We start from the raw sequence: 19,006 nt of genomic DNA, 5'->3' as shown, positions 1-19,006 counted from the left end.
GTCAATATCAACAAGCTAACTCAGTTCCTACTGTTTAATGAGAGAGTGTTTCAGCCAAGCTACATCATCTGCTATATTTAAAAAAAAAAAAGATTCACTGGACAGTCTAGATTTGTCTACGTTTCTCTCTAGCCTGTACAGGTAAACTTTGCGCTCCAGCCCCACCACAGCAAGTCTCTGAGCTCCGCTAGATCAATGAGGCTGTTTTTTGTTTTGTTTTGTTTTCTTTTTTGTGTCTCAGCTGTGTGTGGCCCCTTGATGGTTTTTCTGTGGGTCAGTGGCCCCTAACAGAGAAAAGGTTCTTCACCCCTGCCACAGTGGATAAGGTTTCTCTTATCTAGTATCTTCTCTGATAGTGGCCAACACTGTCTTCAGAGAAAGGTACAAAGAAACCCAACATTAGGAAGAGATGTGTTCATTTGCTTCCTATGAAGGTTTCATCCTAACCACTAATAGTTAGAGATTAGTTTAAGGGCTGAAGCAAGAGATGTTATATACTTTATAAAACACTTTTCTTCTACTATTCTTGTTATTTGTACAAATATCCAGGTCTTTAAAACTTGTTGAGTTCTTCCCCTCATCAATATTACACGGGAATGAGTTCCAAAGTCTAATTATGTGCTATATGAAAAAAAAGTATTTTCTAAGTTGAATTTGTGACTAGTCAATTCAATTGACTGCCCCTTTATTTTAACAAGACAAGGAGAACAGAAGTTCCTGATCTATCTTTTCTATACCATTCATTATTTTCTGTCCTTTTATCATGTCTCCTCTTATTTGTATGAAAGAACAGTCCCCGTCTTTTCAATCTTTTCAATCTTTTCATTCATTCATTCATTCATTTTTATTGCTCTTTTCTGAATCCTTTCTAGGACATATTTTTGAGAGAAGATGACCAGTACTGAACACAGTATTCCAGATGAGGGCAAACCACTGAAGGCATTATAATTCTCCCCATGTTGCTCTCCATCCTGTGCCTTATTGGCCCTTGAATTTTAATTCACTTTTGACTAAAGGGAACTTCATTTAGCTCTCCATAATGATACCCAGTTTCCAGAGTTGATACAGTTAATTTATAATCCAATAACATATATGACTAGTTGACATTTTCCCCTCCAGTATAAATTACTTTACATTCATCAATACAGATTTTCAATTGCCTTTGTGTTGTCTAGTCACCTTATGTAATTAGATCATTTTGGTGGTCCTTAGAGCCCTCTTTGAAAATAACTAACCTAAATAATTTTGCGTCATCTGCAAATTTGGCCACTTCAGTTTTCACGCTCTTTCCAGATAATTACTATCTATATTAAACACCACCAATCCTTGCATGGATCTTTGTGGCACCCTTGCTATTAACTTTTTGCCACGATGAAGATTCATTTTTTTTCCTGGGTCTTAATAAAATTTTCACCTAAATGGGTTCTCATGTTTCTACATAAACTATTTTTAGAGCATCTATTACTGTGGTACATAGAAGCTGACACAGCAGTGGAAGAATAAAGCTAAATCTATAAATGTTAAGCAACAGACCAGAAACAATTCATATAAATAAAATTTAAAAGGAGGCTGAAGATTTTCAGTAGATATGCATTTTGAACTAGCTCTCTTTTTCAAATTGCTGGATGAAGGGGTGATTGATTACCCCACCCAGGTGATTAAATGGTTTATGGTGGGCTAAGGACAGTTAACAAATGTGATTGCACTGGGAAGGTGCAATCCCAATTAAAGATGAGTCCCAGCTAGGGAGGAGCTGGGTTGTTTCCACAGAGGAAACTCAGAGAACAGGGCTGCAAAAAGTCATGGGACACACTCTGTAGTTCTTCTTTGGGTGGTAGAGGGCAGAGAAACTTCAAAAAGAAGTTAGTACCCTGGTCCTGAGGAAAGAATCTAGCAGGAGAAAAAGAGACTAACTGGACCCGAGAGAAGGCCAACCCACCCATAAAAGGCCTTGGAGGCAAGCCAGAGCTTAGGATCCAGACCAGGGGTAGGAATACAGCATTCTGTAGAATTTATGGCTGGAGAGGACTGGGGAGGGATTAAAAGTTTAATCCTGGGGGAAGGTGCAAAAGTTGGAGGGTTTTTTACTATTATTATAGTTTGTGTTTCAATTTAGAGAGTTTGATTAAAAGATTCCAGGGAGGAAGTTCTGGGGCCCCATTCTGAGATAAGAGTGGAATGGTAGAGGAACCCTGTAGAAGCAGAAGACATCATACAGATCAACCATTGTCACATAGAAGACTGTCTAAGTGTATGAGACACTCAGTCTGGAAAGGGAGAGAATTTAAAGTGACCTGTCTGGAAAGCAAATCATAAGAAGAGAGACCACTGCAGGCCCGGAGCAGCTGCTGGCAAGGGAAGCTAGAGGAAAAATGAATTGCTTCGCCACACCCAGTCACAAGGAGCATCATATGATGAGTGCACTCTTCTACACAGCCACCAACAAATACATATAATCCTTGTAAATATTTAACTGAATTTAAGATTCTGGGATTTCTGTAAAAGTATGCCATGGTTCTGTGCTTTATATTATATCAGTATAATACACCTTTCTCAAATTATTTATTTATATGCATGTCCCTGGCTTCTTACCTCGCATTGTAAGAACTTTAATTTATTCTGACAACACTACTCTGATGTAGATAAACATCATTATCTTCATTTTACAAACAGAAAAATGAAGGCAACAAGAGGTTAAAATGATTTGCCCTTGGTCATTTAGGTAATCTGTGGCAATGCTAAGGAAAGAACCCACATTTCTTGACCTGTGCACTGTCCATAAGAGAATCCATATTCTTCATGTCATCTCAGCCCTACCCTTCCTTTTCTAGTAGACACAAATGGAATTAATTTTCCTCACACTTTTTAAAAGGTTTGGTATAATGTGGAGTGGCTGGAAAGCCATGTACTGTTAGTACACTGTAAATGCACTTCTTGGAGGAAATCTATCATCTACTACTAATATCCAGAGCCGTTTGGCTGAGCATTGGGTACCATAAGTATCCTGATGCAAACAACAGGTGCTCAATATAAAAGCTACAGATTATGACAAACAAAAGTAATGTGTGCCTTCCATCTTGTTAATTTACAAAAACCTCTTTAAGGAGAAAGAAGAAAAAGACTGAAAACAAAGGTGGCAGCTGGCAAATTTTTTGCCAGCCTGAACACACAGTTCTTTAGGAATGCCAGAACCTACTGAAAGCAAGCCAAGACTGTTACTAAAAGATTTTGAAGGTAGAGAGGAAAGGAGAGATTATTGTTATATTCTTGTAAATACTGACAATGAAGGGAGAGATGGATGAACAGTCTGTGGTGCTGGCGTGGGACAAATGAACCTGCCAGTAAAATTTCCTTCCAAAAGTACACAGAATCTTAGCCTAGTGAAAGATATAAGGAGGCTGGTTTTAAATCAGATTGTGTTGTATAGTATCTCACTTACATTTTTTTATGGTTTAGTTCAACTCATCAAATGAGCAAGATTTCAAGAACATTGACCCTTAACGTTTCAGGAGACCTAATAAACACACAGATGATCTAGAAACTTCTTACCTGCACTACTGAATACACACATATTATACTGTAGCGCTCAATAAAAATAATTCTGTACAAACAAGACTCATCTGACTTCTCATAACCTACCACCTCCAGTCAGCTGAAAGCAAACTGCCACAAACTAAGAGGTATAGATCTAGTTTACAGATATACTTACATTCCTTAGTCCACAGAGGAGAACATTCTAAATCTTAGCAAAACATAAAGAAGAGAGGTAGAGATGTAGCCGTGTTAGTCTGGGGTAGCTGAAGTAAAATGCAGGACAATGTAGCACTTTAAAGACTAACAAGATGGTTTATTAGATGATGAGCTTTCGTGGGCCAGACCCACTTCCTCAGATCAAATAATAGAGAGATCATTTTAGAGAACAGCACTGCCAAGAACACAGTAATATCATCATCAGTTCCACACATTTGTTACTGCATTCAGCACAAGTGCCGGGAGAACATCTGCAGTGTAAAAATTTAGCCCATTAGTTCCTGCAGCTTGTTAGCATATTTTAATACTGTGTTCACGGCTTTCTATTTCTATCAAGGTGTTACTAGGTGCCAGACTCTGTATTCACATATTGCGTCATTATTCCCTCTCACCTCTATGAACCTATTACACAGCAATACTGAAAGGGGAAAGGAGGGGGGAATCTGAGAGAGAATGCAATGGGAAGGAAGAATGAAGTTATTGGTATTGTAACAATCTCTTAGATGAATACATTCTTCAAGGAAAGGTTCCAATTTGAACGAGCATAACCAGAGCATCTGTTCCCTCAGGTATATCTCTCTCTAGTTTCTTGAACAGATTCACTGTTTGGAAAAGATGCTCACCTTGAATAAGGCATCTACCGGTATTACAGCTTAACATTTACAGAAAAAAATCACTATTGCTGAATCATCACTATTTTAAGGTAGTCTGGCAGTGCTCAAGAAGAGTTAGTTTGCATTCACTATTACAGCTCTATCTGAATCAATAAAAATATTTCTTTAGAAACTGATTTTATTCCCAACATTGTAACAATTTCTACTTGCGTTTTAATTACAAGTGGGGAAAACTCTATACACTTAGCATGTCATTTGCACACTGGCTGTAGATCTTTTTTATAATTTGCACTTGCTCACAATGTTCTTAACCCTTAAGTAGTATCCATTCATTCATTCTCTTTCCTGCCTGGCCAGGAAGGGCTGCACTAGAACACAGGGGTTTATGGGCTGCAGCCCAGAGCCCTAGATTAAGGGTCTCCCATTTAGCTTGGAGCCTTCAGCTGCAACCCTTAAAGCTCCATTCTTAATCTGGCCCTGCTGCTGGGGCTGAAAGTGAACGCTTCTCCTCCAGCCATGGCAACTCGCTGCTGGAGATGGAGGAGTGCACCTCCCTGGGCCAGGGAAGAAGTGTGCTCCTCCAGCACCAGCAGGAAGCCACGGTTGGGGGAGAAGAGCCTTCTTCATTCCTATGCCTATGAAATTCAAAAGAGATGATCCATTCCCCTCCCCCAATACCTCATCTTAATGCAGAATTCTCTGACCAGGATAAATATCCTATGCTTTTTATATACCCAGAAGCAAAGTGCTCTTCCAATCGGCCAGACTTTATTACACTACACCATCACTTTCTAAGGAATATTTTAAAGTACCAGGTAGGATTTAACTGGCTCTTGTTGCCATAAGGAGATATATGCTATGATCCATTTTCATGGGCCCTTTCCAAATTTTCATGGGCCCACTAACATTTGTATGACACCCTTATCTTTAAAATCTGAAGCATTCGCAGCTACATTTAATGTCACTGTGATACCGCCTGTTACTCTACATATTTTGCTACTATTCAGACCAAAACTTTTTAAAATAAAAATATATATATATAATGAAAACAATCAGACCCAGATTAAAAAAAAATCTGCATTCAGGAATTATGCTTGTACTAGAACAGGGGTTCCCAATCTTTTTAGGACCATTAAATCCATTCACGAGCTTTTGGAGGACTGGTAACATTTATTTGTGTATTTGCATATTTATTAGGCAAATGATGAATATGCAAATAAATTGTTTCTGGTCCTCCCAAAGCCCCCAGTGCCAACTCTAGCAAAGCTTTTGATATGGTTACTCACAATATTCTTGCCAGCAAGTTAAGGGAATATGGATTGGATAAATGGACTGTAAGATGGATAGAAAGCTGGCTAGACCACCATTTCCCAAATTTTATATAGTTGGAATCTGTTTTTTTTATTACTGTTTTTTGCAGCCCAAAAATATAAACGCATATTAAAAAAAAGAATGAAAAATGAATAAATTTTCACTGTTTATTATTTATGCATAATAATAATAGTACATAACAATAGAAATATTGATATAAAATACTTAAGTGCCTAACATTGTTATTACCTTAATTACAATTTAATAAGTAGAATTTTAACAGTTGTAAAGTTTATTTATAATTGAATGAGTTGAATATAAGTAATTTATTATGTGTGTACTTTATTGCTTTTAAATAACTAAAAGGAGAACTAATGGGAAGGGTGATGTTGTTTTGCATCACATAGCAACTTTATGTCAGGAGCAAAAGAAGAAAGTTTTATCCTCAAATCTGGTTCGACATTCAATCTATTTCTATATTTATTTTTGAAAACCAAAGATGAGAAACTAGTTTCACACTTATATGTCATGACGAAAGGCATTAAGAATTTGACTGCTTTCTCAGATAAATGTGAATATTAATTTCTACAGATCAACCAAAAATCAATCCTGGTAAGTTTATCAACGTTCTCTTTTAAGGCAGAGTCACAGGAAAGTTCAATTAATGAATCCACTTCTGATGCATTCACTTGTAATATTTCTTCATTTTCGGTGTCAACAGTAAATGAGTTCTTAATCCACATTTTACTGTCATCAATTGGAGGAAAATATTCATTTAAGCTTGATGTTCACCCCAAAAGATGTTGTGGGGGTCTCAGTGGGGGGGAGGAGACAGGGACCCATATCTGGGGATCCTGCAGCTGCACGCCAAGACCCAGGAAGTGTGTGTGCTGCTCCCCCATCACCCAAACAGTGGCGTGGTACCAGAAACGCTGGTCTATCGCGTGCCTGATGCCTTCCTGCACGGGGGGTGGGGGGGAGGATTCCTGGACCACTCGGGCAGCACGCGTCTTTGTCCTCTGCTCCCCACGGCAGCATGTGCCGCCCGAGCAGCTGGAACCGGCGCAGTCCCAGACTCCCACTCCCTACCCCGTGTGCAGTAAGGCAGCAGGGTAACAAAGTCCCCAGCGTGTGATGGACCGGCGTTTTAGGTACCGCGCCGGCTGTTGGGGCAGGGGAAGGGTGGGGGGGGGGAAGCCAGCACACTTCTGGGACCTGGAGTACAGCTGTCAGAACTGCTCCTGACCCCGCAGGAAGCCCGCACTGGCCCCACCTATCTGGCAGGTTGTCTCCCCCCCCCCCCCCTTCCTCCGGGCTCCAATCCCGGCCACTTTATCAGCCAGCATCAGGCACTTTGCATCGGTGCGCACGGCGCCCAGCCTTCTCCCTGGATCCTAGTACCCGCCGGATCTAGCCCCACCACCCGGGAGCATGCTCGGCAGAGACACCATGGCGACGGGCTCTCTGCCAAGAATTTTTCTGAGGATCGATATTTTTTTTTTAAGGACCGGTACCGGGCCGCGGACCACACTTTGGGAAACACTGTACTAGAAGATTTACTCAGTGTTGCTCGAGTCCTTAACTCAAATAAGTTTTGTTTTTCTTTCATTTAAATCATTGTTCTGGGGTGAGGCCAGGGGGCTCAGTTTGCAGGCTGCTCTGGGGAGAAAGGACAACCACGGCCCACTCTCAGCGCAGCACCTTGGGAGCAGTGAAAAGCACCTGTCCATGGCAGCTGCAGCGAGCACAGCTGGGAAAGGGGTGCATGTCCCTTGCCTGGGATACAGATACACACACATAAACAGACACACAAACAGACAAACTACCTGAAATGTATAGTAGAGATAGCTGTCCGTTTTACCACACCTGCCCCTTGCAGGCCCAATGGAGTTATAGCTGTCCCGGTCCCCATCTCTGGCCCTTTGTTGCCACTCTGGCCATTCTGTAGTATAACTCCCTCCTACCAGACCCTGCTCTTTCCATTTTACGAGAAATCAAATTCCATGCACCGTCCACTATCCTGGCACAGCCAAATCCTGATCTTGCTTTAAGTTATGAGAAGAGAAAGCTGCATACCAAATTTGGTGGTTCTAGCTCTTTCTGTTTATGGGGAGTTCTTGAACAAAAGGACTCATGAACAGATGGACAGCTGCACATTTTTTAAATATATGAGAAGATAAGATACATACAAGTAGCTTTTACCACAAATATTATTTTAGAATATAAATGTTAGAAACATGTAGCCCTAGGAAGCCATCCTCTGCTTGAGACATTATGGCTGCTCATTTGATCGAAATATGAAGTGTCTCTAGAGGTACAGGGTCAGGCATACATCCACAGAACAAAAAAATGTAAAATATTAGACAGTCTGCAGTACTCTAAGGGGATGAGGGTTGTTTATTTGGCTTTTTATTCCACATTAATTTAAAAAGCCCCTTAGAATACAACCTCTGTAATGCTTTAACAATATGAAAATATAGGCAGTGTTTATTCTAGCTGCATGCTTGGAAGAAGACAATCTAGAGATTTCCAATGATGTGCAATTTGTGATTGCTCATCTAGACACCTTAGCCAAGTACAAACATGGCACAGATGTAATGCTCATAATTAGGAGTTATTCAATTATCATTATATTTGAATGAATGAGAAAAAAAAGTAAAAGTCAGATAGGAAAGACTTTAGAAAATTGTATTAAAATTCTACAGAGATATAACCACACAGCTTCTACCAAATTCTATGGCCAAATTCCCCTCCAAATAAAAATGTATGGGGATGAGAACTGTAATAATCTTGGGACTCATTAAATAACAAACCTGTGAAACATAAAGGAATAAAACATTAATAAAACAAACCGGAGACTGCCTCTGGTGAACTGCTGCACACAGGCATGCTGTGTTCTCAAATCCCTCCCTCCAGGACACATCTCAAATTCCTATGTTCATAATTCTGTCCCTTATAAGGGAGCATCTCTAAATCATAATCTTCTACAAACATAGCTCTACGAAAACAATGCCCAACATGTAGTACTCTGGGCTGAAAGTAACATTACAGAACAGTTTCTCCATTCTATTCCCATTCATGCATTTTCTCATACTAGGGTTACCATATTTCAGGTCGCCAAAAAGAGCACACTGCCAGTGGTGCAGGGAGAAGGAGCTGGATAGTACATTTGGGGGCTGTTGGAAGGGATATTTGGGGAGGGGGATGCAGGAGGGGGATGTGTACTAGAAGAGGGTATTTGGAGGGTGGGAGGCGTATTGTGCACTGGGAGAATGCAAGAGGAGGCATTTGGGGGTACTGGAATGTATATATTAGGAGAGGTATGTGGGGGGTGCTGGAGGAGTTACCTGGGGACGCAGAAGAGCATATTTGGGAGGTGCTGGAGGGAGTACCTGCATCCTCAATCTTGTGTCACTCCCTGTCACGGTGGCAGATGGATGGCACGAGCCCAGAACAGAATGCCACCCCATCCCTCAGTGTTTCCTGGTGGGCCTCTCCCACTGCTCTGGGCTGGGAGCTGGGACCTGAGTGGGCAGGATGGTCACTGTATCTGCAAGGGAGGCACCGATCAGCTGCAGCTGCAAAGGAGGGACCAATTGGGGCACATAGACAAAGAGCTGCAATGCCTGCTCCGCAAAAAAAAAAAAACCCAAATCCCACACACTACTTCTTATTTTAAAAATCTGCCTGGATGTTTGCACAGTCTTCAGCACCTTAATGTTCTAGATAACTATGGGTGCACTCTAGTCCCACTGAAGACTGCACTATTTTTGCCATTGGATACCCTGGATTCAGATTCCACCCCACATCTCCACACAAAGGCAAACAGCATTTGATATTTTGGAAAAAAACAACCAAACAAACAAACAAAACAACCAAACAAACAAAATTAAATACACAACTTAAATACCACTCTCAGATAATGCTTTGCTCGTTCAAATTTTAGATTTATATTAGCAACAAAAATCTGCTGGGAATAAACAATTTAAAAAGAAAAACACCTTTGCGCACAGCTTCCAGCACTTGAAGGTACAGGACAGGGGTTAAAGAATTAAAACAAAATGGATTTTCTAAAAATAAACAAAACCAACAGATTAAATTGAGCATTGGGTTTTATACAGAGAACCAGAACTGAGCCCACTGTGGGTAAATCTGCACTGTACTCATCTTGTCATTTCTAATAAAGTACCAAATTTATTAAATCCAGCCACTGTTATAACTCTGCTGGCTAAGTAGCATACACTTCTAGCTCTACTTCACACAGCTCTGTTTAATGAGCAAGCAGTAACTGGTGCTTAGTAGCAGAGCAATGAAAATGTACAGAACTAAAGAGCATTAAGCTCAATAACATCTCCCAGAGGCTTTCCCTGGTTAGCACACCAAAACCAGGGCAGTACTGGCTGGATACTCACATCACATTATCTGAATGGAGAAAAGACCAGGAAAAAATTGCTTCCTGACCAAGAAGCCAAACTGACCAAGAGTACACTGACTAAACAATCAAAACAAACTGGTCCTAACTAAACAGGCTGATGCGTATGTTTTATGGCCAGTTGACAGCTTCCCCCTCTCCAACACTCTTCTCAGGTACCACACTCCTGAATTAAATCATTCTGCATTCTCTGGACATGCACAGTTGAAATCAATAGTGTTAAAATACTGTGCCTGCTTTCTCTCTCTCTCTCAAGCCTAATAATAGACAAGTTTCAGCTTAAATCGGTATTGACCTGTTATCAGTAATAGAGGGCCTTGTGTCTAGCCTGGTGAAGCAGGATCTGCATTGATTGCTATCTGATTAGAGGAGAGTTCGTCCTGACTTTCCCCAGTTACTTAAGCTGGCGTCTCATTGCTTGTCCTTAGAGACCACAGCTCCACTCAGGCAGAGAGCGTCTAGACAGTATTCATGATCCATCTGTCTGGCACAGCCAAGCTGATGGCAAACTCTATTAGAAGTGAAACAATCTTTTTTTCTCTCCTCCTCCTCCCATCTCCCTTTCCCTCTGCAAAGCAGTAATCTGACACTGAAAATTACTATCATTGTTGCAATTCTCAAAATAGCAGTGCCAGACTTTCATTAACATCTACGCTAGACTGCTAAATATTTAAAGAAATGGATAAATTTCACCTGAAGTGGGACAGCCCAGCACACATGAAAGCAAAAACACAATCAAAATGTAAATCTGAGAGGTTTTTATCTGCACAAAGTCAGTGAAACGGTCAGTGTTACAAAAGGCCTTTTTAAACCTCTATTTTTTATTAAACAAAATATTTTCCTTTGAGTTTTTAAAGCAGAATCATTCTTCAACCACTCCCAGCCATAAATGTTTACAAAGTACATAGCTGTCACCAAAAATGTGCGGAAGTAATATTTATCTCACCCAGGAAAATAAGGATTCCACTTCCACAGTAAATCCTGGCATTACTACCTCAAACTGTAGAGAAGTGTTAGCCTCATTAATGCTGACAATTTATCATCTGATACGTACATAAATTTAATGTGACATGAGAGAGAGACATTCTGCCTCATTTTATAGTTCATCTCATTTTCACTCAGGTCAGTATTTTGTTTAAATAGCATACCCATGTGCAGACACAGAACACTGCAAGCCAGTTTCATTGACAACAGACTATACAGTCAACCAAACAAACTAAGAATTAGATTTCCAGCATCTCTAGAAGATGCAATGCTTCTCAGTTACACTTGGCTGCAGTACTGTATGCTGAAAAAAGACAGCAGCCTTAAACTTTCCATTCCTTATGTTACTTTCAAAATCAAATTGTCTCCTAGCTGCCAAGGCAGGTGAAGGTGGGGTGGAGGGATCAGATGCGGTACAAATACCGGGAAAAACTCTGGACAACTGAACTATGCCCTGGTAAAAATAGCCATGTAATTTAAATTCCTCCTAATTTTACAGGTTACACATAAGTGAGCATACAGTAACTTTGCATGGCATGTCAAGTCATTAGTAAGTCCAAAACTTCAATGATAAAAACTCTTCATTTGCTTTCGCTGTAAGTTTAGCTGAACTTTGCTTCATTTCCCCCATCAGAGTTTTCTGAAATTATACTAGACCTGTAAACAGGCACTGTGAGTACTAGATAAATTATAAACTGTGCTGTCTCAAGTTGACAAAGGCTGCTTTCTAGGAGGCTAGTAGGATACAGTTATAGAATCCTAGGGCTGGAAGAGACCTCAGGAGGTCATCTAGTCCAGCCCCCTGCCCAAAGCAGGACCAACCCAACTAAATCATCCCAGCCAAGGATTTGTCAAGCCGAGACTTAAAACCCCTAGGGATGGAGATTCCACCCCTCCCTAGGTAACCCATTCCAGTTCTTCACCACCTCCTAGTGAAATAGTTTTTCCTAATATCCAACCTGGACCTCTCCCACCACAACTTGAGACCATTGCTCCGTGTTCTGCCATCCCTCACTACTAAGAACAGCGTCTCTCCATCCTTTTTGAAACCTCCCTTCAGGAAGCTGAAGGCTGCTATCAAATTCCCCTTCACTCTTCTCTTCTGCCGACTAAATAAGCCCACATTCCTCAGCCTCTCCTCGTAGGGCTTGTGCTCCAGCCCCCTAATCATTTTGGTTGCTCTCCGCTGGACCCTCTCACATCCTTTCTATAGTGGAGGGGAGGGGGCAAGAAATGGGCACAATACTCCAGATGTGGCCTCACCAGCTTGAATAAAGGGGAATAATCACTTCTCTAGATCTGCTGGCAATGCTCCTCCTAATGCACCCTAATATGCCATTAGACTTCTTGGCTACAAAGGCCCACTATTGACTTATATCCAGCTTCTCATGCACTGTAATACCCAGGTCCTTTTCTAATGAACTGCTGCTTAGCCAGTTGGTCCCCATCTTGTAACAATGCTCGGGATTCTTCCATCCCAAGTGCACTTGTCCTTGTTGAACTTCATCAGATTTCTTTTGGCCCAATCCTCTAATCTGTATAGGTCACTCTGGACCCTAACCCTGCCCTCCAACATATCTACCTCTCGCCCTAGCTTAGTGTCATCCACAAACCTGCTGAGGGTCTAATCTATCCCCTCATCTAGGTCATTAATAAAGATGTTGAACAAAACTGACCGATCCTTGGGGCACTCTGCTTGAAATTGACCAGCAACCTGACATTGAGCCGTTGGTCACTACCCATTGGTCCTGACAGCTTTCTATCCACCTTACAGTCCATTTATCCAATCCATACTTCCTTAACTTGCTGGCAAGAATATTGTGGGAGACCGAATCAAAATCTTTTCTAAAGCTTCCAAGTGCTTCAAAATTGATTCCTTGAGGATCCCCTCCATGATTTTTACGGCGACTGAGGTTACACTGACCGGTCTGTAGTTCCCTGGATTATCGTACTTTCCTTTTTTAAAGATGGGCACTACATTTGCCTTTTTCCAGTCATCCGGGATCTCTCCTGATCTCCACAAGTTTTCAAAGATAATGGCCAAAGGCTCTGCAATGACATTTGCCAACTGCCTCAGTACCCTCGGATGCATTCAATCCGGACCCATAGATCTGTGAATGTCTAGCTTTTCTAAATAGTTGTTAACTATTAACTATCTTATGCATTCCACTAAAGCTGTGTTTTAATTTGGAGAAATGTGGATGTTGAAACATTAACTAACATATGTTAAAATCCTAGTGTAGACAAGGCAAAATGTAGTTTTACTGTGTCTGTTGGTTAGAACTTACCTCGACTAACAAGCATTAGCACTACAGCTTTTCTTGTCTACCTTAGAATTGTAAATTGTATTAGCAAACACATTTTTTTGCTAGTATACATGTGGTCTAATTGGCCTGTAATCTCATAATTCTTTTAGTTGGGCATAGGTTGGGTTACCATCTATGAACTTTCAAAAAAAGAGGACACACATGAGAGGCAGTGTATCTGTATCTCTATCTAACAACTCACATTGTATTAAGGTATTATATACATTATATAACTATATACAATGTATTAATGTGTTATATAGTGTATGTTGGTAGATACTGATACAGATACATTCCCTCTCAGGTGTGTCCTCTTTTTGAAAGTTCAAATATGGTAACCCTAGGCATATTCCTCAAGAGTAAGAGGCTCTTTTTGTAAATCGTTAGAGGAAAACTGAACAGACCACCATCCTGCAAACAAATATTTGCTCAACTTTTCATATGTGAGCTGTCTCACTGCAGTGAGACAGCTCACATGCACAGTTAGGTAGGTAACTGCTGGATCAGGACACAAGACTGTAACAGAAGGGGGGGAAATCTTGGAACTGCAGATAAAGAGCACAATCTGGCTTTTAATACAGAAAAAAGGAAATGTGGATGATTCATCCAAAAATGAAAACTTTTAGTTAAAAGGATACTGTAAAATTTAATGAGTTTTAAATTAGGGACGTGAAAGAGTAACCTGGCACACATTTAGCTGATGAGTCTGGGATCCCAGGGACAGACTGACCTCCTGCACTCTGCCTCTGTTTCTGTGCCACCTGTTCTTCCACTGTGTCCTTCCATTTTCAGTTACATGGTTATTTAATTAAAGGCATTTTAACGTGCCTATTTTAATTTCTTTGCTCTTAAAGTTACTTGCAATGCAGGAAGCAACAATAATTTTGAGATTGAGCAGTGCCAAAGCACAAAAATAACGAATAGTAATGACAGGTAATTAAACATTCTAAGCAAAAAATATTTCCACACACCTGACAGGATGTCCTTCACAGAAAGTCTGTGTCTGACCAGGTACAGAAACTGCAGTTAGGTTCCCTATATGCTACAGTGAATGTTTGGTTAATACTGGCATATTTCATTTCCTTGGATGCTTGTTCTGAAAAGCATTGTCTTTGCCATTTTGTGTTCATTTATTCTCAATATTATGGATGAGCACAAAAAGAAGGTCAGGAACAGTATATGGAAACACCAAATCAGTGGAGTTTACAATAGTATCAGATAATGGTAGCAGATCTATGATATCACAAACGTTCAAACACAATGCAATAATCTTTTCTGCCATCACTGAGTCCAGGCATCATATACTCCACAAAAGAATCATTCCATCACTTTTCACAAAACTAGATTCAGCAATAAGCAAAAACCAGAGCATTCATTACTTGACTATTACCAGGATGCAGATGAATGAGAAATTCACCAGCAGCTAAGGAATGCATAGGTTACTGCTATCAAGGTACAGAGGGATTTAAACAAATTCAAGCAGAACATTCATACCATTATTAATTTTTTTGGAGGGGGGACAAATGTTCTATACATTATTATAAAGTCAGATAAACAGTTTTAGAGGAAAAAAAACAAAAAGAAGAAAAAGAGAAGGGCCATTCTGAAATACAATATAGCAATGGGAAATCATTAGCAGTTTTTCGTGCCAGATGCCACCACCTAAAGTCAAAGTGAATTGAAGGGAAAAAAGAGGAAGTCAGTCATGCTGAACACAGGCCACGTCTACCCTGGCAAATTACTATGCAATTAATTAGCCCCCAGTGCTGTAACTTTCATGGTGTCCACACTGACAAGGCACTTTGGGCGCACTAATGCCACAGTTAGTGTGCTCTGGGTAAGCCACCACTATGAGAAGCATAGAGCTTGCTGCGCTATGGACAGCGTGCTGGAGTGACAGTGTGGACACCATAGTGCAGTACTGTGTCCTGACTGGCCTCTGGCACCCTTCCCACCATGCCTTTGTTCTGGCCTTCCTGGTCATCTGTTTGAACTCTACTGCCCTGATCAGGTGACCAACACCTGCTCTTGCGTTCTTTTTGAAATGTGAAATTCTCCTTCCTGTTTGCGCAGCGGTATGTGGTATGGTCTCAGCGCATCTCTCAAACTGGCCATGCCTGCTCCATGCACCAGGAGATTCGTGGCTTCTACCCATGCCAAGGTGATAGACCTCACCAGCGTTTGGGGGGAGGAGGCAGTCCAGTCCCAGCTGTGCTCCAGCCATAAGAATTATGATACCTATATACACATCTCTAGTCTCATGACCAAAAGGGGACATACTGCAAGGTAGTAGAGTCAAGGTAAAGGAGCTCTGGGAAGTCAAAAAGTGCAGGAAGCAAACTGTTGCGCTGGTGCTGAACTCACATCCTGCAGGTACTACCAAGAGCTGGATGAGATACTTAGAGGTGACCCCACTTCCACTCCAAAGGCCCTCGTGGACACCTCAGGGGCTCTGAGCACATCCAACACTGGACCGAGATAGGAAGAGGAAGTTGTGGCTGAGAATGCTGAGTGGTAGAGGGACCCAGAGCAACAGAAGGACTGAGCATCCTCAGAGGTTTGCAGCCAGGAGCTGTTTTGTACTCTCGAGTAGGTGAGCCACTCACAGCCCTTGGAGGCTGCAGATGATGCTACCGGTAAACTGTTGGGAAAGCCCTTGAGCAACTTGATGGGAACAGGAGGCTTACAGAAAGGAGGCTGGGTTCCATATGATGCTGCTACAGTCAGATGACAAACAGACCTTTGATGCAATCTCTTACATCTCAGTGATCTGCCTCACAAACCTCGTTGGATGTTTCAAGCAGCTGCTGTGCCATCTACAAATTTCAATAATTTCAAACCATATTTTATGGCTAGTAGATGACAAAATACCGCCAATCCCAATTAGTCTGAGCACTATTTATGGCTGTTTTATTTTGACTGTTGGCTTTTATATCTTTTCCTCATTCGATCACCACTGAGACTATTTCCCCCTCACATATTTTGTCTTTTTTCTTTTGATTTAAAACCAATATTCCTCTATTAGCAGGCTCCCACCCTGGGTTCTAGGAGTTCTTACAACAATCAAAATCAACAACCTTGTATTATCCAGTGTCACAAATAACGCATTGTCCATTCCACTATAGGTAAATAAACAGTTAACCCCCTTCACAATGCCTGTAGGAACAAATTAAATACTCTGAACAAACCATCTTCCTCCAAATGCCGGGGAATAGAATCAGGCCTTAAAGTGTGATGAGAAAGTTAATAGATCCTGAATTTGAGAGACCAAGCAGGCAGCAAATTCCAGAGTAATGATGGAGCCTGAGCAATACAGCATGGAAAAAATAGTCGTGTATTGCATACCATGGATCAAACCATAGGTTACAGCTAACCCTTTGAATTGTACCTGGAAACTCACAAAGGTACCCACAGTGGTACCTTTTGCCTCCTCACAACTTCAAAATTTGGCCTCCTGTAACAAATCTGTGTCCATATATACCTAGTGCTCTTGAATGCCAAGATGAGACTGTATAAACATAGGCTGAGAAACATATATTTTGACCTTCTGCTCCAAACACATAGACCTTCTGAGCTAAAATACTAACTCTACTAGTATTACTGAAGGAGGAAACAACAAATTCAATGGTTCTGAACCAGGGGTACATGTGCGTCCAAGGGTACGAAGAAGTCTTCCAGAGGGTCCATCAGCTCATCCAGATTTTGTCTACTTTTACAACAGTGTACATAAAAAGCATTAGGAAAGGCAGCACAAACTAAAATGTCATACAAATAATGACTTGTTTATACTGCTCTATATATTATACACTGATATGTATGTACAATATTTGTATTTCAATTAATTTATAGTTATGTGGTAAAAATGAGAAAGTAAGCAATTTTTTAATAATGGTGTTCTCTGACATTTATATTTTTATGTCTAATTTTGTAAGCAAGTAATTAAGACAAATCAGACTACTGAAAGTAGTTTAGGAAGGCTGAGAGCCTCTGTATTACAGCAACGTTCTTGCTGCACATTATTCCTGTCCTAGAGCAAGTCTGTCTCAAGAGCTTCAAATTATGTAATATAATGATGTATCATATAAACCAAGTGCTGCATATGTAGCCACGGCTGCATCCAACCCTCAAGTCCATCTTTTATCATCTTTGGCTTTCCTAAGGCTCTTCGATATAACTTCTTGCAAGCTGACTCTCAAGAGTTAGTACCTAAGGCAAGTGAAAAGCTGCTTAATAATACAGTCCATAGGTCCACATTTGTATAAATGTCCTCACATGTGACTTTAATATTAGTGCAAGTTATGGGATGTAATTTTAAACATACAAAACCTTGGATTTATAGAAGCATACCAAGTACCACATATAACCATCTGATTTGCACCTGCCACTGCAGTCTGCACACAGTAATTAGAGTTTGACATGTGGTAAGAATTGTGTGTTTAATAAAATGATTACAAATGGCTGTCCTTAATCCATCCTCTCAACCAGGATTGAAGTAGATTAACCAATACTGTATAACAGGATCAAGTCATTAAGAAAATGTGCTAGCTTCCCCATTCCACTGATGTATAGGTAGCTTTCTGTAATGGTGTTGAAAATGCTATGGCTCTGTATGCACTACAGATATGCAGCCAAACAATTTTCAATGCCAAAACATGAAAAAGCATTAAAATATAACACCACATCTCAGGGTGCGCCATTCAACATGAAATACACACAGATTTCAATGAGCTTCTACAATTCTGTGCAAAGAGAGTATTATATGTTAAAGAATGGAAAATTGAAATATTTTACACAGATGCAAACATATGCAGTATAGTCAGAAAGCAGGTACTGCTTTTAGAATATAAATAATTTAACAGGAAGAACTATGGCATAAAACAATTTCTACGTACAGACAAATTAAGCCCTGGAAATTGGAATATGGTAAATGAAGGAATGCAGATTATATATTTTTGAAACAAAACTTTCTCAACAAGTGGCAATAACTTAGTTATATGAATAGCTGTAGTACTGAAAAAAGATGGCATCACTTTCCAGAGTTAGAAACTTTCTGAATGAAGGAAACTATTGCCTACAGAAAGCAAATTGCAAATCACTGTTGGGGAACAACCTTTAATTCCCATTTCATCCTGCACTTCCCTAAAACATACTGTAAAGCAAACTGTTAATCATAAAGGTAAATTCTGAAGTACCGGTGTGAACAATATACACACAAAAGGTAAGTACTTACAGCTGAAGATGCCTGGAGGTGGATGCTCTGTTACAAGTAGACAGTTCTCTTCATCACTATTATCCCCACAGTCATTCTGTTGGTTACAAATCAGCGAACCAAGATACAAGCATTTACCACTGGTGCAGGTGAATTTGCACTCTGAAAAAGCATAACAAAAGCTGTCATGTAATCAGTGCTTATTTTTCTCTTTCATTGTACAATGCTGCTATAGTGCCAGATATTACAACTAGTGAAACAAATTTAGTTGCAGATATGGGGCTATAATAATGGATGTGCCATTCTCATTAATAACTGCAACTAGTGAATAATGATCGATTGTACAAGATAAATTTTTGACCACCAGGTCTGACCATCAGACTTACATGATGTAAAATGG

At 40.4% G+C, this 19,006-nt stretch overlaps 1 protein-coding gene across 2 annotated transcripts in view; it reads right to left on the bottom strand.

The window, feature by feature from the left end:
- The window catches only part of LDLRAD4 (low density lipoprotein receptor class A domain containing 4), a 445,713-nt gene that overhangs the window by 193,987 nt on the left and 232,720 nt on the right, over positions 1-19,006 (bottom strand). Inside the window, exon 3 of one of the 2 annotated variants that reach the window (XM_075921018.2) lies at positions 18,628-18,768. The exons of the other annotated variant lie outside the window; for it this stretch is intronic. Within the exon in view, the coding sequence (XP_075777133.1) occupies positions 18,628-18,768 (141 nt within the window). The remainder of the gene's footprint in view (positions 1-18,627; positions 18,769-19,006) is intronic. 2 annotated transcript variants of the gene reach the window in all.

This window comes from Pelodiscus sinensis, chromosome 2, assembly GCF_052426305.1.
Source record: "Pelodiscus sinensis isolate ZL-2025 chromosome 2, ASM5242630v1, whole genome shotgun sequence".
NCBI classification, from domain to species: Eukaryota; Metazoa; Chordata; order Testudines; family Trionychidae; genus Pelodiscus; species Pelodiscus sinensis.
This window is presented reverse-complemented; position numbering and strand designations above follow the sequence as displayed.